Here is a 24,525-nt window from a genome sequence, read left to right on the forward strand (position 1 = left end):
TTCCGAAGCCCCATACCCAGAGAGACTGGCCTCACGGTTCTGCATCCTGCCCAATGGGAAGGCTGCTCTCCTCCGCCCCAGGAAAACCCAGAGTGGCCAGTGTGCAGAGCCCAAGGTCCATGGCTGATGCCAGGGAAACCAAGCGGGCATTCAGGAGCGGAGCTGCTTTGTCTGACGGCTGAGTGATTAACCCTCGCACAGGAGCTGCAAACAAACACATCCCGAACGGCCTGCAGACTACAATCCGACTCCCACCCCTGCCCAACACTGTGCTCTCTCTCCCCTGCCGGGTTTACTTCTAGACCGTGAGACCAACCGGATGGAAAGAGACTTGGGGCGCATCTCCCCACTGGTCGCCCTGGAAGCCCACTCCTCACCTGTGGCACTCGGGGCTTGGAAACTTCAGGTGTCTGGGGAGCGCTTGGCGTCCTGCGCCGCACTCTCCCTTTCTGTCCCCCAAAGGAATAAATGCCCCCAAACTGCCTGGGCATTTCCTCATTAGAAATGCACTCCACTGGTGCTCCCTGGAGAAATTAATCCAGGAGTCTTGGAGGACGACAAGGAGTCTTCGGGTTACCTGGGGAAGGTCTTCATTCCCCAGATCTTTCCTTAGCACTTACTATACATCGGGCTCTGTGTTGGGGGCCGGAGATGGCAGGGAAATCAGATCTGATTCCCGCTCAAGTCCAGAGGGGGAGACACACAGACCAGGAGGTGTGGTGACACGCATACGTGTGAGGATTGACACCTAAACGGAAGGTAGGGGCAAAAAGAGGGAGGCCTCAGTTGTTTGGTGATGAGGGGAAGCGGTGGGCAGTCAGGAAACGCTCCGAAGCAGCAGGAACCCCAGGGCTGGATGATGGAGGATGACGAGCTATCCCCAGGCAGACAAAGCAGCGGGGTGGGCGGGGTGCACTTAGGGTAGCAGAGGAAGGCAGAGAGAGGCCTGAGGAGCCGGGGTCCAGCTGCTGTCAGCCGTTTGCCAGAGCTTGATATCTGGTGCCAGAGAGGGCGTGGCCAGAGGGTGGGCTCAGGTATAAGGCCTGAGGAACTTGGACCTCATCCCCAGGACAGGTGAGTCACTGAAGGGTTTTAAGAAATGGGGTGCTATGCTTTGAGTGGACCTTTAGAAAGACTGCTCTGCCTATAGTGCCGAGGGTGGATGCAGAGGGCGGGGAACACTGAGCTGGAGGCCAAAGACCAGTTAGGAGGCTGGTGCCATTTTTCTAGGGACCCAGCACAGTCCGAAGAGCTCCCTCCTCTCTATATGTATGTAAACACACACACATACCCCTATCTACAAATACAGGCACAGTGGATGTGGTGTATATACTATTGTTATCTCTACTAGATGGAGTAGGAAACTAAAGAACAGAGAGATTAAGTCACTTGTCCAAGGGCACACAGCAAGTGGCTCAGGACTTGAGCCATCAGTTCAGCTTGAGCGTTCATGCTCTTAACCACTGCACTATAGTGTCACTCCATCAAAGATGACCAAGGATTGGGACAGGGTAGCATTGTTAACGGAAAGTATTCCTGATGGGCCCACTCTATATTAGGGGCTCCTCCGAAATAGTTTTTGGCTTCCATGGATAGAGGGGGGTGCAGCCTTTAATCCTGAGGCCCCTGGGAAAAAACTACAGCGTGAAATGTGAAGGAGCTGGAAACTCCCAGGACAGGGCCATGATATGAAGCCACTAGGGGTCACTTGAGTCCCCAGGAACACATGCCTTTGGGGAATGGAGGTAATACTTTTGCTTCGGTGGGTGTGGGCCTGCAAATTCTTCAGACACAGGAAGGCAGGGTACAGGGTGGTCAGGAAGGCTGTGCCCCAGTGAGAAGAACCCTGCTTTCGTCAACTCACAGCCATTCCTTCCAGGGAGGCTGAGGTCAGGTGACTCCTGCAGGCGCTATGTGCTCTGTAGGCCCCGTAACATGTGGCCAAGGCTATGACGCCCTGGGGCAGCCCCACCTTCCACTCTCCCAGCCACGCTCCCAGAAGGGATAGGATTTGGAGGTGGCTGAGGGCTGCAGGCCTACCCAGGGGTCCTCTGATAGAAGAGAGGTCCAGGATCAGAGAGGAAGGTTCCACGTGGCTTGTGTGTGATACATTTGGTGGTGCGCAAAGCTGGACGTTGAGCTTGCCGGCTCTGCGCTTTGGACAGCATTTTAGAGACTCATATCCCTCATCTTTAAAATGGGAATAAAATTCTGCCAAAGCAGGGCTGTGGCGAGTGTCAAAAGTGAATCCTGGCTGTTGGCCCACGATCCGCACTTTGTAAAGCCATCGTCAGATGTGCAGAATTTTCCAAGTGTTGTTCAACTTTTGGAGTTGGAGCTGCTGGTACTTGAATGTAACACTGAACTTCAGTCCAACTCTAGGGGCTGCTAGTTAGTGGTCAGCCAAAGAACAATAAACAATAAGGGATTGCAAACTTCATTCCTTCACCTTTGTGGATGGAACTCAGAATTGTGTTTGAAGTCTGGGCGAAGTCACTTAGAAGCATATGTTAACAGCACCTCCTGCTTGCTAAGGTGGGGAAACCACAAGGTAGGTATTCTTTAAAAGCCGGCTGAAAAGCTCAGGAAACAAGGGATATTTGGGGAGTGGATAATTCACAGCTACTGTACATACAGGCTTAAAGCAAAGCAAGGAGGGCAAGACTGAAGCCAGGGTCACCATCCTAGATGAGGACTAGCCCAATCAGCCAATCAGAGGCCTGGCCTGACGGGCATCTGTGCCAACACCTGTTGGAACCAGAGCATCTATCTACCATCCCAGAAAAAGCATCGTCCTAGATGAGATTGTCAGGAGTGCTGCCTAACGCTGGTAACATCACCATCAGAGCATTACAAATAAACACACACACCAACATTCCCTGCGCTAGTGGAAAAGCCCAACCCTCCCCCCAAGGGGCATTTACACACGAATGGCTGGACAGGCTCGAGCCACGCTGCGGCCTGGCACCAGAACTCCTCCTAGGCAGACCACACAAAGCGGAAACCTTCTGTCCGACAGCTGCGTTATCCAGACCCCAGCATGGGGGAACCGACACAGAAAATGGTTCACAAACCCCGAGCACAACTTCTCTTGGCCCCGGAGGTTCACATCATATCTCTGCCGTGCTGCTTTCCCCACTGCAGGGCGTTGGTTCCTCGAGACCGGAAGACCCATACTCACACCTTGGGGGGTCAAGGGCCCCAACGGTGCCCGCCACAGCTCCATTCCCGGGTAGCTTAAGACACAAGCGCTTTCAAAAAGTAGCACAAGGGGCTGCTGCCTCTCCCACCAAACCAGCTACTGCTTCAGCGATGGTTGGTATTCTGGGAGTTTCCTCCAAAGTCCCCCTAGACTGGAAGTGTCTTGGAACTCTCAAGCCATAAGCTGCTTAGGGTCCCAAGCTTGCTTAGGGCCTCTACCCGATTCTCGCAGTGGCCCATTTTTTGAAGAGCTTCCTATTGGTTTTCCCAAAGACAACAAGCCCACACTTAAGACATGCTTCTCTCTCTTCCCATCCCTTCATCCCAGACACAGGGTAGCTACCTGGAGCCCTGTGGACCTGGGGGGGTGAGATGGGGGAGAAGGGGGCCTGGTATTCCCGGAGGGGACCATAACAAGCAAAGCGGAGGGGCTTGGGAGCTGACAGTGCAAGGAGAGAGGCCGGGACAGGGGAGCCCAGCGACTCCTCCTGCAGTGGTGTCCAAGTCCCCACAACCTGGAGAAGACGCGGGGTACCTAAGAGTGGGTTCAGCCTCGGCCTCGTGGGCTGGTGTCACCGCCAGGGGCCTGGGGTCCAGCCCCGGGCGGCGGGGAGTGCCGGCCGGCGGCCTTATGACTCGGGAGATTAGGGGAGCGGGTCCGCGCGGAGGGCAACTCACGGAGGAGAAGTTGTGCGGGCCGCAGAGCTCGCCGCGGTACTTGCAGGAGAGCAGCATGTCTTCGAGCTGGTGGCCCAGGCGGTCCATGAAGGCGGCGCTGATGCCCTCGAAGTGGCGCGGCGGCAGGAAGAGGCGGAAGTCGGCCAGTTTGCGGAACCACTGGCGGCGCGGCTCGTCCCCCCTCAGCAGCTCGCTGACCAGCGGGCGCGCCGTGCGGTTGGGCAGCAGCAGCCCGAGCCAGTGGCCGGCGTAGTAGAGGTCCCCCTTGGAAAGGCGCGGGAAGCGCAGCGGGTTGTTGTTGCACACGGTGACCGCGGGGAAGGGCAGCTGGCGGCTCCACTCGCGGTGCACCCGCGTGTGCGACGGGAAGCTGAGCCAGTAGAGCAGGCGGTTCGAGGACCAGGACAGCAGCAAGCCGAGGGACGTGCAGAAGGCCAGCACCCACAGCGCCCGCCGCTGGAAGGAGCCCCCCGCCGCCGCACGCCCCGCGCACATGTGCCGCAGCCCGTGCAGTTTAGCGCGGCTCAGCGACGGCCGCCCCCTGCGGGCGACCCCCGGCCCCTGCAGCGCCTGCTCGCGCTCGCGCTCGCCGCCCCGGGGCCGCCCGGCTGCCGCCACCGCCGCCGGCGCCGGCTCCTCGCGGGCCATACGGAAGCGTCCCGGGCCGGTGAGCGCGGCCCCGGGCCGCCCGGCTCCGCCACTCCGGCTCATTCATTCAGCCCGCGGCTGGCGGCAGCGGCGGCGGCCCCGGCCGGGCGGAGCCGCCATGGGAGTCCGCAGCAGCAGTGGAAGCAGCAGCGGCAGCCGCTGCGCGCAGCCCGCGCCAGGGAAGCGTGCGCCCGAAAGGAGCTCCGGTGGCGCGGCATGCCCGCCCGGCGCCGCCACCGCCGCCTCCGCGGGCGCCCGCCCGGGACCGAGGCCGCCTCGGCCCGCCGCCCCTGGCACGGGCCTCCCCGAGCGCCTCCCAGGCTCTCCTGGCCCCGAGTCCTCCTGGCGGACGCCCGACGCCGGCCACTACCTCTGGAGGGGCCCCGCTGGGCGCCGCCTCTCCGGTCCCTGGGCGCTGCGCCCGCCTCCCCTCGTCTTGGATCTCGGGGGACCCTGAGCTGAGTCCCCCCGGCTCCGCCTAACCCCAGCTTTTATGCTGGTCCCCGGAGAGCAGCCACTCGGCCACCAGTGCCTGATTCGGACACCCCCAAGGACCCCACCAGCCCGGCCGGTGGCCCGCGGTGCTGGGACACGGGGGAGAAGGCGCCGGGGGACGAGCGCCCCCAGAGGCGCGCGGCGGCTCCTGGCTTGGCGGGTGGGGTGGGTGTGTACAGGGGTGAGCGGTCGCCCAGCTGGCTGCTGCCCTCTTTCCCTTTCCTCCGGGACCCTTGTCACTGCTCCTCGGGCTGCGCTCGGCTGAGACCTGCTAAGCGTCCCCCAAGTCCAGAGCCCGCGCCTCGCCTGGGGCTGGGGGCGTCTCAGGGTCCTGCCAGAGGCTGCTGGCCGCTGGGCTCCTTCAAGGGTGCTGGCCAGAGGAAAGTGTCGCTTCTCCCGCGGCTCTCCGAAGTGCCTCGAGTCTCCAGAAAAGCCCGGTCTCGCCGTCCCTTGCCTCTTCTTTTTCCTGCCCCGGTGCTCCAGGAGCTGGGGACCGAGGAGCCCCGGCTACACCTCTCGGGGGTGATCCGGGCTCGCTGCTCCGCGCGCCCGGCTCGTCTCGAGACTCCCAGCCTCGCGGCGGCGGCGCTCCTCTCGCGGCTGCCCGGCCCTCCTCGGGCCCCGGGCGAACTTGGGCAGTGGCCGCGCGACGCCGGCGCGGCTAGGCTTCCAGCACCTGCTCCTCAGCTCGCCGGCCCCCCGGCTCCGGGCGGGCGGGGCGGCGGCGGCGGCGGCGGCGGGCGCCGTGCGCTCCCGGAGACGCGGTGCTGACGCGCGCGGCCCCTCCTGGCTGCATTTTACTTCCTGGCCACTGTGGCCGCTGCACACCGAGCGGGAAGCGTTTTGCCGGAGCCGGCGGCGGGGGGGGGATGAGCTGCACAGAAGTGCCGCGCTGGCGGGAGAGATGTGGAGTAGAAACGCTGCGTTTATGTGGGCCGCGTGTGCATGAGTGTGAGGACACTTCGGGCTGTGCGGGCTGGACTGTCGACAACCTAAGCCGCTGTCTAGTGTGGGCATTTTTGCAAGTGTGTGAGTGGGGCGTCATGCACTGAGTGTGGGTGGGATGTGCGTGTGTACGTGTGAACGGGCATTTCTGTGTATCTGGTGAATGTGAGCCTATGCGCAGAGCTGTGGCTCTCTGAATGTGTGTGGTGTGTGTAGGACAGAGTGTTGGCTTGTATGCTCTACGTGTGTGTAAGTGTGCACGTAGGCGGTGGGAGGCGTGAACGGGCTGTTGACGTGTGGGTGGATATCGGGGTTTCTGGATGTGGCGTGTGGTTGGTGTGTTTTGCGTGTGTGTGCTGTGTAAATGAGTATGTGTGTTGAGGTGCTGGGTCTCTGGCAGGTTGGGCTCAGTGGGGCAGCCCTGCCCCCTGCTTGTTATGAACTTCCGGTGTCCTCCAAACACTTCCCTGGTTGGGTCCGCTGCTCATCCCTGGCGCAGTCCGCCAAGTGCAGCCTTCCTGGGTGGGCGGCAGGAAGGAGGATGACTTCCATGGACAGGAGACTCCATCTCTGCCATTCTCATGGCGGGGTTCCTACAGCTGGTTGATGTCACCCTTCCCTCCTGGACAGGCTCAGGGTCTTCCACTAAGCCCTGGGCACTTTTGGACACTTTCATTTAGCTTTCTAAAGTATTCTGCCTTGGCGTGTTTGGGAGGATGGGTGAAGCATGCAGTGTACTGCTAACTCCATTTCACACTAGACTCGGGAGGCCAAGTATTTGCCCAAGATCAAACTGCCCCTAAGTGGTGGATCAGAATTCTACACCCAGGTCCCCGAAGCCCTGGTTCTTTCGACTGCACCACGGGGCCTTGCAGTTTGCACTCTCTGGGCCAGGCGCCTTGAGGCCAGGGCTGGAGTCTTACTCCTTGCCTGCCCCGCGTGGTGTAGGGTAGGTCTCTTCCCGTATTTCCCAGATAATTGACTCACTGAGGCCTCACTGGATGGGTAACACTTCCAGCATTATTACTCCCTGGGATAGAGGAGTTTCGTAGACATTTTCCAGAGTAGATTGTGATGGTGGCGGTGAGGGGAGAGACAATGTGAAGGGATCCTGAGGGTGGGAGGGCACCCCAGTGAAGCTGGGAGATTTGGGGTTTGGAAGATTTGAATTTGGGCCTGAAGAGGCGTTTCACCCATTTTGTGATGATTTATTAGAGGTGGTCCAGGTAAGTCCGTTGAATGAGCATCAGGTGTCTGAGCGGTGCTGGGTGGGCTCTCCCTCCTCACTGACCTGGAGGGCATATGTCAGCATGGCAGCCCCTGCATCTGGTCTCTGGAGACGGGGATATCTGAGCCCCCCCCACACACACACACTCCTGGAGGCTCTTCTCATTCACCTGGGGAAGAAGCTATAGAAGTTGGGCTTTGCTAAAATTCTGCTTTGGTTTCAGTTCCTTGAAGATATCTGTTGCTAGCTTTGGGGGGAAGGTTCTGAATCTGCCAGTTTTATGGGGTCTCTAACAAAGGCTCACTCACTGGTGCTTCAGCCTGGTCCCAGCAGTCCTGGGCTGGTGGGGGGGGGAGGGGAGGGGTGCCACATATCCAGACCAAGGTGGGGCGACCTTGTGAGCTCAGTGAAATTACTGATGAAGCAGCCAGGGTAAGCATGCGACGTCTTCCAGCATCGTAGCCCTGGGGTGGCACGAAACTCTGTCTTGTAGAAACTTTAAGACCTCTTATGTTTCTGATTTGTTCAGCTGTTGTGGGCTTTTTCTTTTCCTGGCATTTTCCCCCTTGAAATGTACACATGCTGCTTTTGGTTTCCTGAGTGTCATCTCTGCCATGGTTTTTACTGTTAATTCTCCAAATGGGTCACTTTTTCAGAGAGAGGAGGGGTATCCTGCATGGGCTTCAGGGGTCTTGGCACAGAAATCCAGAGACAGACACAGGGATGCCTAGTGATCCCAAGTGATCGATGGCTTTCTTTTTGGCACATGTGTGCAGTGCGTTTCCTACACTGCCTGAAATCCCCCCCACCCCTTTCTCGACCAGTACTTTGACCAGCTCTGTGAAGTTCTGCTCTTTCCTCAAACCCCAACTGAAGCATTGCCTCCTAGGTAACTGGATTGATACCTCCATCATAGCCTTTGTATAGCACCTTGTCACTGTGTGTGTCTAGGCTTTTCTTCTGGACGTGAGCCCTTTGAGGACAGGGACCACATCTCATTCACATTTTTGTCTCTATCTCTCAGCACAGTGCCCTGGCACCTAGATGAAACACACCAAAATGGGGAAGAGGAGAAAGGAACTAAGCTCTCTCGACTATTTCTGTATGCCAGGCAACTGTACCAGACACATAAACATATTTAATTTCTTATTCCAACCTTGCAGGGGGGTATTTTTGCCCTCTTTTTACAATTATTGAACCAAGGGCATGGAGAGCAGGAATTGAACTCAGCAATAACTCATTCCAAAGTCCAAGATTTTCCTTCTCCATCATGCTTCTTTGAAAAGTATTATGATAAATAATAACAATAATAATAATAATATAATAAATGTAGGACTTCCTAATCACTAGGACTTGTTCTAAGTGACTTACATTAAAAACAAGTGTCATAAGCATTCTAAGTGTTTAATCCTCAAAATAATCCTACTAGGCAAATGCTGTTATTTTCTCTATTTCAAAGAGGAGGAAGCCTTACCACAGAGAGGTTGAGTTACTCACCCTAAGCCACACAGCTTAAGCAGGAGAGCAGCCTTTCAATGCAGGTAGTCTGGCTCCATCCCCCGTGCTCTCAAACCCTACCCCATACCACCTCTGCCCTCAGAGCTGCACTGACACAACAGCTCACGTGAATTAGCTTTCCCATCCTCGCAGGCTCACTTGGCCAGAAAAACAAACTCACTAGGCAGTGCCTGAGTTGCCCCACGTGACCTATCCACCAAGAAGCGTGAATTTAGCATTGTGATTTCCCAATAATAAGCTTTTAAGAAAATTTCCCTTTTCCTGTTTATCTCTAAAACATCTGTCGCTCCACACCTGGAATCCTGGCCTCCTGTGTGATGTTTGGGCGCCAGCCAGCCCACATTCTGGTGGATGACCACCACCGCCAAATATAAGCTCTTTCTCCCATTAAATGAGTTTGTTGGGCAGGAAGGTCCAATTGGGTCAGTGTGATTTTCTGTTTTTATAATCCAGTCGTAGGAGCTAATACTTGTTGGCTTGATCGGGCTTCACTGGGTCCCCTGATATTCCTGCTTACCCCCAATCCCTACTGCTCAGGGGCTTGGTGTTTAAAAAGTATCAGAGGTACTGCTTAACCCTGCTCTTTGGAATCGCTGCTACACACCCGAACAGCGACAGTCCACCGGTAACTGATTCTATCCCCAAACATCTGGCAGTGTTGAAAGCTTCCTTTCATCAAACTGGAATCAGTCTCTTTGCAAATGTCTCCTAATTTATCCCCAGGGAGCCACACAAAATAAGTTTGATCTTTCTTTTGCGTGGGAACCCTTTAAATACTTTATAGAATCAAAGTATGTCAGTGGTGAAAGGGGCTCTAGTAGTCTGCCTTCTAGCAAAATCTTCAAGAAAGTCTTTCTTCTCCAGATTAAACACCATCAGTTCCTTCACTTGTTTCTCCTGTACTTTCTGCACTTGGGATGGGATCGCGGATATCGATATCTTTAAAATGGTCCCATACCCATTGGTATGAACCCACCAAGCCCTTTACTCTGGACCTGGTCCATCCAGGCCCTGATCTTACTTTTGTCGGTCATGGGATCTTGTCTGCCACCCTCCTCCACCCCTGGGATTTAGTGTATGTGGTGGGTGTGGAGGGGGGAGGGGGGCAGTCACAATGGGCTCTTGGTGTCTTTGCTTAGAATGCCGGGCACACTTCCTTTTAGCACTCACGGTGATGAGTCAACACTACTTCTAGTCCCAGAGTTCCTTGCTCTTAGGGGGCAGGTGTGCTTTTGTGGGTCTGTCTGTGAATGTAAAGAGCTCGCTTTTTCTCTTTCTTTCTCTGTCTTTCTTCTTCTGTCTCTGTACTGCCCTGGGCTCTCTGTCACTCTGCTTCCCTCTCTCCCCCTCTTCTCTTTTCTCCTTCTCTTCTTTTCCTCCCTTTCTCCTCTCCCCAACCTCTGCCTGAAGCCTAGCAGTCCCCTCTGCTACCTTCTTAGCCTGTGCTACTGGTGGCCTCTGGGTGCATAGAGGTGGCTGCATTGTCACAGGACCTCAGCCAATGTCCAGTGGTCATGATGGGAGCTCCTGCACTGGTGGAAAGGGCAAGGAGGACTTCACCAGGGTTTTGGTCACTGCATACCTCCTTTCCCATCCATCCCAGCCTCCCTCCGTGGGGCTGGCACTGGAGTTGCCATTCCATCTTACCTTTTCACGTGCTTCAGTATTCCACTGCTTCTCCCGCTTCTTCCATGGCTTGCTTATATTATACTTGGCCCCTCTTGGTTCTTTCTTCTTCTGGGCTCCTTAGGTTCTGCAGATTTTTTTTTTTTTTTTTGCATTTTTGGTCATCCTCATTTTACTGGAGTTCAAGCTCTCAGCTGCTCATCCTTCACCAGCACTAAATCCCAGAGGTAAGAAGGGAAACAGGGGCCCACGACTACCAGAAGAAAGATCGGGACTGAAAGGACCAGGTCCAGAGCAGAGGGCTGGTAGGTTCGTGCTCTGCTGAAGCACTGTGCTCCACGATAAATGGCAAATCCTGAAAGATGGGAGGAGGTAATGTAATCGAACCCTTTCACTCTCAGGGGAGAAAGCAGAGGTCCAGAGAGGGGAGTGGCTTGCCATAAATCACACAGATGGATACCGAGAAACACAGAACCGAAATCCAGATTCCAGCTTCAGGGTCATTCTCCGCTCACCCTATGGAATAACTTTTCGACCACCCATTTTGAAATCAGCAACGTATTCACATGGTCAAAAAGGACAAAAGAGTAAACAGTCTAGTAAAAAAATCTCTCTACCCCTCGCCTCCCCCGGTCACCCATCTGTCCTCTTTGGAGGCAACTAATGCTATCAATTTGCTGTATAATCTATTAGTGATACTTATGAATGTACATATGTGTGTATAGTCTCCATATGCTTCCCTTTTCTCACGCCAATGGTTGCCTCCTGTGAATACCATTTACTAGAGTAATTGTATTCTATGTTATTCACACCTTTTTTCTCTGTATTTGCAGTTATTTTATGGTTGCCTTCCTCTGGCACCTCATTCCAACTTCTGTTATTTTACTCAACTTCTCATTTCACATTGTCCTGCTCTCCCATCCAAAAAGGACAGAGGATCCTACGACAAGGTGGTACACAGAGCTCGCCGTTTTATTATCAGATTTTCCATTAACTCTTTCCTAGATGTTCTGATGGATGAAGGCTCTTGCGTGGATAATCTCACACATCAGATAGTGCAAAGATGTTTCCATTTGCCTCTGAACAGTATTACATGATGCATTTGCATAGGATTTAATTTTCTGGTCAAATTTTCTTTAAACTAATTATAACACACACACACACACAATTGAGTGCCCTCAGCACACAGCTCTTGTTGGTTTGGGAAAGTGGTCCAAATGTGCATTGGTTGGGAGAGAAAACCAGTTTGGGATTCAGAAGTTTCTGTGACTAATAAAGAGAGTGAGTAAGACACACCATGGAGAGAACCAGAGGTGTCAGTGCCAAAAGTGATCTTAACGAGCATGTGGTTAAACTTAGAAGAGGAAATTGATATACAAAGTTTAGTGATTTGCCCCAGTCACTGGGAAGTTGATCTTATGATGGTGATGATGATGATGGTAATGGTGATGGTGATGGTGATGATGGTGATGATGGTAATGGTGATGGTGGTGATGGTGAGGATGGTGGTGATGATGATGGTGGTGATGGTGATGGTGGTGATGGTGGTGATGGTGATGATGGTGATGATGATGGTGGTAATGGTGATGGTGATGATGGTGATGATGATAATGGTGATGGTGGTGATGGTGAGGATGGTGGTGATGATGATGGTGGTAATGGTGATGGTGGTGATGATGATGGTGGTAATGGTGATGGTGATGGTGATGATGGTGATGATGATAATGGTGATGGTGGTGATGGTGAGGATGGTGGTGATGATGATGGTGGTAATGGTGATGGTGGTGATGGTGGTGATGGTGATGATGGTGGTAATGGTGATGGTGATGATGGTGATGATGATAATGGTGATGGTGGTAATGGTGAGGATGGTGGTGATGATGATGGTGGTAATGGTGATGGTGGTGATGGTGATGATGATGGTGGTAATGGTGATGGTGATGATGATAATGGTGATGGTGGTGATGGTGAGGATGGTGGTGATGATGATGGTGGTAATGGTGATGGTGGTGATGGTGGTGATGGTGATGATGGTGATGATGATAATGGTGATGGTGGTGATGATGATGGTGGTAATGGTGATGGTGGTGATGTGGTGATGGTGGTGATGGTGATGATGGTGATGATGATAATGGTGATGGTGGTGATGGTGAGGATGGTGGTGATGGTGATGGTGGTGATGGTGGTAGTGATGATTGTGACGGTGATGCCTATGCTAATGCTGATATCTGATAGCTAACATTGATTGAGCACTAATTATGTGTCAGGCACTGTGCTCGATGGACATGCATTCGCTTATTTAATCCTCACAGCAACCTTATGAGGTATGTATCACCATCATAGATCTTCTACACAGGAGGAAACTGACGCAGAGATTGGATAAGTAACTTGTCCAGTCGGTGGCTGGATTCAAACCCAGGTGTTTGGGCTCTAGAGTACAGGGTCTTAATCAGGTTGGTTGAATTAGCTGAAATGAGGACTGTAGTGGATATTGACTGACCACCTAGCGTGTGTTAGGCACTGTCTTAGGCACAGGAAATGCAGGGTCTACTCAGATGTGGTCCCTGTCTTAGCTCGCAGTCCAGTGGGGGACACGGGTAAGAAAATAGATACCTCTAATAAAGTATGATAAATGCTATGCTAGAGTGTGTTGAGAGGGTCCAGAGGAGGGGGCTCCCCTTCCTTAGTCTGAGAGTGATTGCCATACACATTTCCCACTGAATTTCTCCATTCATTTTCATTTTCTCACCCCAGCTCATGGAGAATTGTATGACTCTGCCTACAGGGATCAACCTTGGAGACAGGATCTGCGACCAGTTGCAACCTCAGCATAAGCCCACGCTGAGGAGCCCTGATCCACGACATCCATGTGTCCACATACATGTCCTCCTCCTGATGTGGCTTTTCGTGTCCCCAGTGGCGTCTTGTTGACCTGTGACATTTACTTTCTAAGTCCAGGCCACATCGATAATGAATCTGCCTCTTCCCCCAGCGTGGCCTTCCCTATTCTGGGTTTAGGCTTGAATAACTGGGTCTTGGTTGTAACTTTGACCATAAAGTTAGCAGAGCAATGGAGCTTTGCACACTCTTCTACCCAATTTCCTCTCCCATACACATAACAAAACTCTCATTAAAACAGTTAAGCACAATAACCTTCTCCAGTAGTTATCACCCACTCATATTACGAAAAGGCAGGCAGTTAAAATCGGATTTAATGACGTATAAAACCCCAGGTACAATTAGACATTTTATTCCCAATTCCTTGACTGTCCCCTTAACTGTTTTTAGCCATGACTTAGTCTTACCCCGGCTCTCACCTCCTCTCTGGGGAGCACTAACTAACCAGCCCTGAATCTGTCTTGCAGACGGACCCTCTGCAGTGACTCAGAGATTTCAGGCCAAGTTGATTTGTCAAAAGCCTCCATCCAGGCTGCTTTCCCTCCAGCCGCAGCTTTTCTCTGTCTCAGCCACTAGCAGTTTGTTTACTTTCTTTCCCTTGTAAATGACCGGAGCCAAACCACTCTCTTGGGTTTCTCTCCTCCTAGTTTATCTTGCCTGTCCATCCACAGGAGGGGCAGAGTGGGAGGGATTTTATACATTCTTTTGCAGTGTGTGGACCAGTGTGATTATCCAAAGAGAAGACGGGGAGAGAAGGGCAGGACAGGGAAGGCAGGAATAGGGAAGGAAAGGGGAGGGGAGGGGGTGATGGGGAGGGAGAGGAGAGGAAGATAACAGAGTACCAGCCAGGTACCTACCACATACTATCACGTGCACCATAGAATGTTCATTCTTTTCCTTTCTGGCGGCGTTGCACAGCTTGCGGGATCTTAGTTCCCCGATCAGGGATAGAAACTGGGCCCACAGCAGTGAAACCACCAAGTCTTAACTGCTGGACTTCCAGGGAATTCCCCCATGTAATTTTCTTCATAACAACTCTCCCAGGTCGGTAACATTATCCCATTTTACAGATGGGGACATAGAAACTTTATCTTTCCAATCTTATTCTCTCTGTTGCTGGTTTAAGCACAGTTCAAACCATAATCCCCCAGGGCAACTATTCACTGAGCTGGATGTCAGGCACTGAGTTAAGCCTCATTTTCCAGATGAAGAAAATGAGGTTCAGAGAGGTGAGGTTACTTGCCTAGGGTCACACAGAGTACATCACACAGTAGCAGAGCCTGGATTCCAACCCAGGTCTGACTCCAACGTGTTGGTAATTATTAGAAAGGCAGGAAATTGGGAGTTTAGAAAGGGAAAAGATAAGGTGGGTGGCAGCATAATTCAGAATTTTGCAAAAGCCCTTGGGGAGATGAAGGGAGTGAAAACAGAAGCTAGGTTCTCAGTATCTGCTGTGCGTCTGGAGCTCTGTTCTTCCCAGCTTCAGTGTGATGCCATCATGGGCAGAGCTAAAACTATACAAGTCCAGTGGTAAGAAAGAGGTTTAGGGAAGTATCCATGGGTACAAGTGCCAGGCTGGGCTAAGAGAACGTCCAAATGATCAAACACACTGAGAGCCATCACAGGGCTGCAAAATTGGAGCTCATGTTTACAAACCAGAGACTTTCAGCCTACCCTCCTGTCTCCTTTCCTCCTTCCCTTCCTCCCTCCTTCCTTCCTTTCCTTCCTTCCAGACCTCAACTTTGCTTTCTGCTTTTAATCAATACTTCTCTAGCCCAACAGTGCTTAAGTTTACTCATTCAATAATTCTCAGCAGCCTACAGCGCTAACACACAACATTAGATTCAAAACAGCTTTCTGAAAGTGCCTGGAGTTATAAAGGCAAGCTCATAAGCCTGATGTGTAATAAGAGCATGAGACACTTCATACCCTTTGACCTGGTAATCCCACGCCCTAGAAGCTTCCCCAAGGAAATAACCCCTAAACAAAGTACAGAGGTATTCGCGGTGATGTTTCTCATGCTAGAGAAAAACAAACAAATTAAAAACAGTTCACATGCCCAGCACTAGGTGAATGGCTAAGCTAATGATGGTGACACCATGTCATTGGAAACGATGACATTTTTAAAGAAAAGAACAGGACAAGGATGCTAACGTGTTGGGTTAGAGATGAAACAGCACCAAGTAAAAAGATCTGAGCACAAAGGGCACACCCGGCCTGATTGGCACTCCAGGAAAACATCTCTTTGTACCTGAACAATGATCAGAGGAGAATTAGGACAGACAGGGTTTACTAACAAACAGGTTTTTATTGGTGAAGTTTGTTCGATTTCAGACAAAGCCCGAGCAACCTTACCAGAGCCAAGCTTGGAAAGAAGGCACATCTTAAGGTGAAGAATTTCTGTCTCTATGAAGTGGTATCACTGGATTATGGACCACTGGACCTGGACCTCTTGGCCAACCTCACCATCCTTCCCACCTTGGCACTGCCAACCCGCCAACGGAAGCGAGCCACAGATGCTGCCCTTATGTGGCTGGAACCATCACCCTGAACTCTGCCCACTCTTGCGTATTCCGCCTGCTCCTGGGCCCCCCTCCCCCTGCATTACCAGGGTCCCCACCTTAGTCTCAATCCCTTTTTGTTCAATCCTGGAACAAAACCCAAGCAGTGACTCACATGATAGATGCGTTGTGACCAAAGAGTGACCCATAATAAAAACCGACCCAGAGACAAACTGTCCCCAATAAGGGAGGGGCATTTGGATGAGGATTGCTCTGAGGTGTTGCTTTCCTTGCATCCTTTCTGCTGGCTAGGTCTCTGTCATCTGTTCCCAGACTCTGCCCAGACACCTGACTCTGACTTGTGATCCAACTCATGGCTGGCTGACTTGGTTTGGTGCACTTGACCCTGGCTGGACCTCGACAGCATGAAGGGTCCAAGCACTTTCTCCAGCTACATCACATTTCCATCTTTAACTATGGATGGAATTCTCCTTGGTGTTGGCACCCATGGTATCCTTCTTTCTGGTTTAGTGGCAGTTCAAAAAGATAAGTCTGAGAAGTCACAACGCATGTCCCTAAACTAATAATAATAATAATGGCCTTAATTGAAGATATTAATGTGGCAGGCATAATGCTAGGGACTTTGCATGCATTATCTCATTTAATCCCCAAGTAACCCTAGTGAAGTAGATAGTATTCTTTCTCTTTGTGCCAAGGAGGAATCTGAGGCTGAGAGAAATCAAGTGGATTATTTAAGGTCAAACTCAGGTTCTGCTGATATTAAATCCTCCCTCCAGCCCCTGTTATATGATACAGGTTTCCAGGCACCAAAGTTAACATCACATAGTTTAAGCATGAGTGAGCCTCTGATTTTCAGGGAACCTGCTTACTTTTACTTTATGTACAATCCTGATAACATGCTTTGTTTTGTTTTTCAGGCTCTCGGTAGAATAGAAATGACATACATTATGAAAAGAAACAAGCAGGCTTAAGATTCAGCGACACTGATGGGCAGAACATACAGCCAAAGCCTGACCACAAAGGAGAAGACAAAAGAACTATAAAAACAGATACAAGGACTAAAAAAAGACACCACTTAATGTTGGGCAAACTCCACACGTTTCAAATCGTCCTGAGTCTTTTAGCCCCAAAGAAGAGCTGGAATTTACAATGATGGCCTTGAGTTGCCAAGATTACATTTTGTTCTGTATAATTTGCATAAGAATATATGAAAGGATGGGGTATTTTTCAGAAGGAGTTTTGGCCAAATGGTTCCATTAAAAAAAAAAGTTGTGGTATTCAAGGGAATAAATAAATCCTTAACTCTTGGAAACTCTGGCTGTTCAGAAAAATCACTTATTTCTTTGGAAGAGAGAGTCTAAATGACAAAGGTCCATTTCTTTCATTGGTCCATTGTTTCAGCCATCACCTTGAACAAACTTTCCCTGTTGTCATTTTGTTTGATGGCCAAACCGTGATTCGGTACATGGCTTAACATTTCCAGTTAGTTACGTTGCTGCCAGTGGGTTATGTTGTGGGTGTTTAGTTGTTCTATAAAAGGGAGTTTCGTGGTATTTAAATGTTTCTTTTCTGTTTCTTAAACTAAAAATAATGACAGACCACTTTTTACCTCATTTTTTCTTCCCTCGCAGAAAGAAACAATAAAGGGGAAATGGGATTCTGTTTGAGAAAACAGTTCTACCGCACGTGTCTCCATCAGAAACATTTTAGGGCTTTGTTCTGTAGGACTCGGAAATCTTATGCAATCGGTGACAGAATTCTGACTTATAGACGGGTGTCAGAAATCAGAATATCTCAACTAATGGAGCTCATTTATTAGCTTTCTGAAGGCAAACTTCCCTTGGTGGCTTTTGTGTGTGTGTGTGTGTGTCTGTATGTGTACATGTGTGTGTGTTTCCCTTTTGCATATGCACAGTGATTGATACAGAGGACTGTGAAATGTCCGTGTTGCTTTGGGAAGTAGTCACAATATCCTTTTAAATTTGGAACTGTAAGTTTAGCCATGGGAAGAGAGAGATTTCATTCATGAATTCTAAGTCCCTTTTTCACGTCGAAATCTTGGAATTACCCTCAACTAAGCCCTTCCCGGCCCCCCTCCCCTGCTACATTCCATTCATCACTGAAGGCTGTCAATCCTGCCTCTAAATTATTCTCAAGCCCCTGGGCAGTGTTCCATTCTCATGGCTAACTTGGTTCAGGCCCTTCTGGTCTACAGCTTACAGCCTACCCTGTTACTACAGCCCTTAACTGGGCCCTTGTCTTTGATTTCCTCCCTCTCCAATCCATTCATGACCCTACCATTCTGATTACATCATTCGTCTGCTTGAAATCCTCCAATGGCTCCCTAGTGCTTCTGTCAAAGCCTCACAGCTTGTGTGTCGTGTCACACAATGGGTCTCAGGGAGTGTGGGTATTGATTCTCACAGCTTTGGGGGTAACAGAGCAGGCTTGGGGCAGCAGGAGCCCCAGGGGCTGCTCAGGACTGCAGTCTTATCCATTTGCCCCAGTATGCTGTATAGATATTACCGATTGTGTTCTTGAAAACATTCCAGAAAGTTCTGGAAGAGCCTAGCTTCTAAAGCCCTTCTCACCCTGGCCCCACGTACTCCACCACCCTCTCCTGCTACTTCCTACCCCAAAAACCCTTTATCCTGGCCATCTAAGGTTCTTGCTTTTGCATCTTAAATCCATACCACGTTTTTGCAACTTTATGACTTTGAAATTGACATCTTCCCTTTTCTTCTTGGTGAACCTGTCACTTTTTTGTGTGTGTGTGTGTGTGGTATGCGGGTCTCTCACTGTTGTGGCCTCTCCCGTTGCGGAGCACAGGCTCCGGACGCGCAGGCTCAGTGGCCATGGCTCACGGGCCCAGCTGCTCCGCGGCATGTGGGATCTTCCCGGACTGGGGCACGAACCCCCGTGCCCTACATCGGCAGGCGGACTCTCAACCACTGCACCACCAAGGAAGCCCAGCCTGTCACTTTTTTTTTTTTAATTTTTATTTATTTATTTTTATTTTTATTTTTGGCTGTGTTGGGTCTTCGTTTCTGTGCGAGGGCTTTCTCTAGTTGCGGCGAGCGGGGGCCACTCTTCTTCATCGCGGTGCGCGAGCCTTTCACTGTCGCGGCCTCTCTTGTTGCGGGGCACAGGCTCCAGACACGCAGGCTCAGTAGTTGTGGCTCACGGGCCTAGTTGCTCTGCGGCATGTGGGATCTTCCCAGACCAGGGTTCGAACCCTTGTCCCCTGCATTGACAGGCAGATTCTCAACCACTGCGCCACCAGGGAAGCCCCCAGCCTGTCACTTTTGAGGCCCTGCTCACCTTTCCCCTCTCTGAAGCTCCCCCATGCCCAACCCCACCCCGCACTCCTGCAAACAGGATTAACCACTCTCTCCACATTGCTCCAATGCAAGCCAGGTAGGGGAAGTTGGGAAAGTTACTTAAACTCTCTGAGTCTTAATTTCCTCACTTGAAACATGGAGATAATAATATCTGCCTTGCAAGGTTAGCATAAAGATGAATTAAAATAACATTTATAAAGCATTTAGTACCAAGCTTGGCATACAGCAAGCATTCAGTAAATATCTGTTGAATAATAGAGGGTAGTTGCTATCATTAACGATCAGAATTTGTCAGTGCACTTATCCCATAATTGTGCAAGGGTTGTTAACTCCTCCTGTTTGTCTTAGTGCAATAGAGTCTACTCTGCTAGGGTGTCAGCTCCATGAAGGAAGGGATTTTGAGTTTGTCTACTGGTGTATCCCATACACACTCAACAGGGCCTGGCACATAATAGACCTGATTAATCTTTGTTGACTGCTTGCTTTCCCCATTTGGTTCCTGGGAAGGTCAAATGGGATGATGTATGTGAAACACTCTGAAAGTATACACATCTTGCAAATATCTTATAAGTTTAGGAATTACCCTTGCATCGATGCTTTTAGTGTCAAGGCTGACGCTTGGGCTGAGCTGTCAGCACCCAAACATGCTTGCAGACCCACGTTCCGTGGTGTGGCGTGTCGGTTCTAGCGTGGTCTGATGCCCACACAAAATGCGGGCATTTTTATTTGTTGGACAGAGATAACCAAGGCAGGCATCCTATTTGTATCATTATCTTCTGAAATAGACGTCTGAACAGAAAAGTCATTTATGGATCTGTCCGTTTCAGCTCTTATGCTTCTAACAGCAATGCAGTTCTAGATATTTTGTCCACTGAGTCCAGATACCCTTGTTCTCCAGAGCAGGGTGTGACCATCCTTATCAAGGAAGGAAGTCACCTTGGGAAGGGCAGGTAAGGGAGACTCTGGGTGGGCTTCACTTCAGGTGAGAGTGGGAAGCTCTTTAGCAATCAGCTGGTCCCATCTCCTTGGTCTAATTTATAGACAAGGAAATTGAGGCCCAGAGAGAGTCAGCGACTTGTCCCAGGTCACCCAGCCAGCTCTGGGATCCCCCTTCAGTATTTCTTCCTTTTACTTTGCTACAGTGTCTATAACAGAGAGAGGAGGGGGAGTTCCAGGCCCAGGAAATAACACTACTTGAAAAATATGGAGTCTATACAAGGGCTCCATTCACATATATTTGGGTTCAGATCTGAACAGAGGCTGAGAAATGAAAATTCTCTGTATGATAGTGAATGAACGCAGATAACGTACAAAGACCAGATTGGTGTGTGTGTGTGTGTGTGTGTGTGTGTGTGTGTGTGTGTGTGTGTGTCTGTGTGTAATTTATTTTTAATTAATTAATTTATTTATTTTTGGCTGCCTTGGGTCTTCGTTGCTGCACATGGGCTTTCTCTAGTTGTGGCAAGCAGGGGCTACTCTTCACTGTGGTGCACGGGCTTCTCATTGATGTGGCTTCTCTTACTGTGGGGCACAGGCTCTAGGGCGCGTGGGCTTCAGTAGTTGCGGCACATGGGCTCAGAAGTTGTGGCTCACGGGCTCTAGAGCACAGGCTCAGTAGGTGTGGTGCACAGGCTTAGTTGCTCCACGGCATATGGGATCTTCCCGGACCAGGGCTTGAACCGGTGTCCCCTGCATTGGCAGGTGGATTCTTAACCACTGCGCCACCAGGGAAACCCTCTGTGTGTACTTTATTATTTAGCTTATAAAGAGGATTTTATTTTATTTCTTGTTACATTTGCAGGAAATTTGGATGGAAGAATACAAATAATACAAAGCTTCTAGAAAATTAGTTTCTCGACAGGTAGTGAGATGGATTGGGGGTGGGAAGAAAAGGAGGCAGGGACACAATTACATTCTTCTCTACTTGAACTGATGAGGGTCGGGGCACAGTGGTGACGGTGGAATGGAAAGAAATATTTCCCTGGAAAAGAATAATTAAGGGTCCCATGTGAGAGACTCAGGGAAGGAGGAATCATTGTGAGACTCCTCAGTGAAGAAGTGGTAACAGTTAATCTGGTGCCAAAGGTGATGAAGTGCAGGTCAGACAGATAACAAGGCTGATTGCAAACATCCCTGAAAACGCCATAAAGGCCCCAAAACACAGAGAATTTTATTTATATGAACAAACGTTAGCTTTCATAACAGGGGTTTCTGGCCTGGAATACAGACCCAAACTAATTAGGGAAGGAATGACTCCGTGGCTTTCAGCTTATTATTTAAGAAACCTCTAAATTTATGTGGTTTTTCCCAATCAGACGGTGTTCACCCAACTCTTTACAACCATGCACGGCTCCTTTAAGCTACCACATCTATCTCCTCCCCCTTCTCCAAGAGGAGACCGTCCTTTCCCGACATCCCAGGCCCAGGTTCCAGACACTGCGCTTGTTTTGTCATGCTTATAGGACTGCCTGTTCTCTGATCCCTGCTTTTTCCTCTGCACCTTCTATCATCTTAACTGTCATTTGGACTTGACATTGGAATTTCTTTCTTTTCTGATGTCCAAGTCCCTGTTGGGTTGCCTTATTTAAACACCTTTCCTGGTACTGCCTGGAGCTGGTCTCGCCAGCCTCAGGATCATAAACCAAAGCCCAGTTATGGAGCCTGGCCCAGTAGCTGGCTTACTGCAGGTATTCCATAATTTGGTGGTGGTGTTGACTGCATAAACGAATGACTGAACGATGAAGGACAAAAGGAAGGCAGGGAAGAGGGTGGAGAAATAAAAGGAACATTTTTATTCCACTGATAGATTTAACCTCTATAGCACCAAAAAACTTCGTTGAGCTGGTTTATTTCTGGGAAAGGCAGTACCACCTACATATTAACAACATTTTGAAACTATCCTATGAGAGTAGATTATATTACTTTAATATTAATACTCTGTATTATTATAATACCACTGTTTGATGCCTGTCTGTTGAAGCCTGGGTGTTTTGATGCCTGTGACGTCTCTTAACCCCTTTGATGTCCATTTGCATGTGATAAGAGGTGAAATTTATGCTCAGGGAGGCAGGTGGTACTTGGAATGATGGTGGTACTTGGGAGCCATGAACTCTGGGTTCATGTCCCATATGTGCCACTGACTTGTGACTTTAGGAAAAGTCACAGGGACTGGTCTCTGGGTCTAGGTCTTTCACCTTTAAGATGACATAATTGGACTAGATAACCTCTAGAGTTGTGTTTCTCTAAGACTTGTACATACCTGAGCTGATCTATTAACCTTAGACCAGAGCAGACCCAGCCTCATCTTTGGGGTGATCCCAAACGCCAACATTACCTCCTCAATTCAGGTAGCAAATGTCCGTCCACAAGGACAGAACTTAGTGACTGCGGTGCTGATCTGAGGGAACAGCCTGGACTTTCATCCTCAGTCTCAGAACCGGTGTTAAAAATGCCTCTGAAGAAGTCGGGCACTGGCTGTGTGTGGGTTTGATCCTTCCTTTGTATCTTCTGCTTGTTCTCTCTTTTTGTGTTTTTCTGGGAGGGGAAAATCGCTCACATAGAGTCCAAGAGACAGAGTCTTCTCTTGGAACACACACCTGCTGATTTCAGTGACGTCTGCTGTACACAAGATGGCTTGGAGGCTGGGAGGAAAACTTTTCTTACCCTTTTGTATATCAGAAAGAAAGGCTGCATTTTTGTCTTAGCATTGCTAATCTGGTTCAAGGGCTAGAGCTTTCTGGAAAATCACAAAGGCTGCCTGATTTTCCAGCCTCTGGTTAGAGAGGCAGACAGGTAAACACAGACCTACCACAGCCTCTTCTGGGTTCCAAAGGCTTGGGGAAGAGGGCTCTGATGCTCTGTTGCTGAGCCACAGTCTCGGCACGGCTCCATCGTAGACTGGGGAGAGCAAGAGGAGGGAGGCAATAGCTCCTTAGTTGGGCACCTGCTGGGTACAGTGTGCCGCCCTGGCTGCTCTGCACGTCTTTGATCCTTTTAACCATGTTCTAGGTCTCTAAGGAGGAGGAGCCTATTTCACAGATACAAGAACTGACACTTGGAGAGTTGAAATAACTTGCTCAGGTTTCCACATTAAACCTGGGATTTGAGTCCAGGTCTGACTCCAAAGGCTGTGCTCTTTCTACTAGATACTATACTCCCCCATGCTGGCTGCTCCTAGCAATTGTTTGGACGGGGATTGTGTTGCAGGGAGGAGGTGGTAACAGTCACGATGGGGGCATGCAGGGCAGCCCAGTCTCTCTGAGCTTATATTTAGCGTATAGGCAGGAAACTGCTGACTCATCGTGTATCTGTTTGCCCTGCTAGAAGCAGAGAATGTAGGAGTCTGGGAGATGGAGAGAGAATTTGGGGAGCTCAACTCTGTTAGAACCCCGAGATGCAAGTACGTAGAAGCAGGGTGGTAGGTAACCCAGAGACCAGGAGGAAAGCTGGAGGTTTTCATTTGAACACAAAGAGGAGACACTCCCTGCCATAAGCCACATCTCTAGGTTTCCCCCTTCATCCCACTTCTTATTCTATAGGCTTTCTTTGGCGAATCACCTGCTTTCGTGGTTTCAACTCATGAATGATGTGATGACTTCTAAACTACAATTTCTGCCAAATCCTGCTTCTGATTCCATGTGAGTCCTTTTGTTCACTCCGCTGGAAGCTCGTCAGCCACCTGAAGTTCAGCGTGACCAACAATGACCTCCTCATCTTTTGCTCCCAAACACCTTCCTAGGTTTCTCACCTCAGCAAATGGCACCGTCATCCACCCAGCTGCCCGTGTCAGGAACCCAGGTGTCAGACTTCTTCCTCTGCCTGCCCCCAAGTCTTGTTGATCCAAGCTCTAATACCTCTCAGCTCTACCCGCCTGTCTCCCTCTATCGCCATTCTCATTCCCACTTTTTGTTTGTTTGTTTTCTTCTGGGTTTTTTTGGCCATTCCACGTGGCTCATGGGATCTTACTTCCCTGACCAGGCATTGAACCTGGGCCCTCTGCAGTTACAGCGTGGAGTCCTAACCACTGGACCACCAGGGAATTCCCTCACTAATGTTTTGAAGACGCCCGTCATCTGGAATCCTGCTTCAGTCTCCTTTTTGGTCTCTGCTCCCGCTGGCTCCCATCCATTTCCCACACTGCTGCCAAATCAGAACCATTCACTAGTCTTCTCTAGACCTTCTGGAGGTCCCCTTGGCCTTCAGGATAAAGTTCAGACCCCGCAGTGGTCTTCTGGACTGCTGTCAAGAACAGCAGGTACTAGAGGATGATGCCTAAGAACCTCGCTTTGAATATCAACTCTGCAACATACTACACATGTGCCACTGGGTGAGACACACAATCTCTCCTACCCTCCTTTTCCTTATCTTTAACGTGGAGCTAATAGCACTGACATTGTTGATTTTTGTGAAAATTGAATCAAATGAG

The 24,525-nt window shown here is 50.4% G+C and overlaps 1 protein-coding gene across 2 annotated transcripts in view; it reads right to left on the reverse strand.

Moving 5' to 3' along the window:
* Positions 1–24,525, reverse strand: part of ASIC2 (acid sensing ion channel subunit 2) — a 1,026,308-nt gene that overhangs the window by 234,976 nt on the left and 766,807 nt on the right. The window contains exon 1 of one of the 2 annotated variants that reach the window (XM_060133624.1): positions 3,880–4,590. The exons of the other annotated variant lie outside the window; for it this stretch is intronic. Within the exon in view, the coding sequence (XP_059989607.1) occupies positions 3,880–4,590 (711 nt within the window). Of the gene's footprint in view, positions 1–3,879; positions 4,591–24,525 lie in introns of those variants that run through there. 2 annotated transcript variants of the gene reach the window in all.

This window comes from Lagenorhynchus albirostris, chromosome 20, assembly GCF_949774975.1.
Source record: "Lagenorhynchus albirostris chromosome 20, mLagAlb1.1, whole genome shotgun sequence".
In the NCBI taxonomy this organism is placed as follows: Eukaryota; Metazoa; Chordata; class Mammalia; order Artiodactyla; family Delphinidae; genus Lagenorhynchus; species Lagenorhynchus albirostris.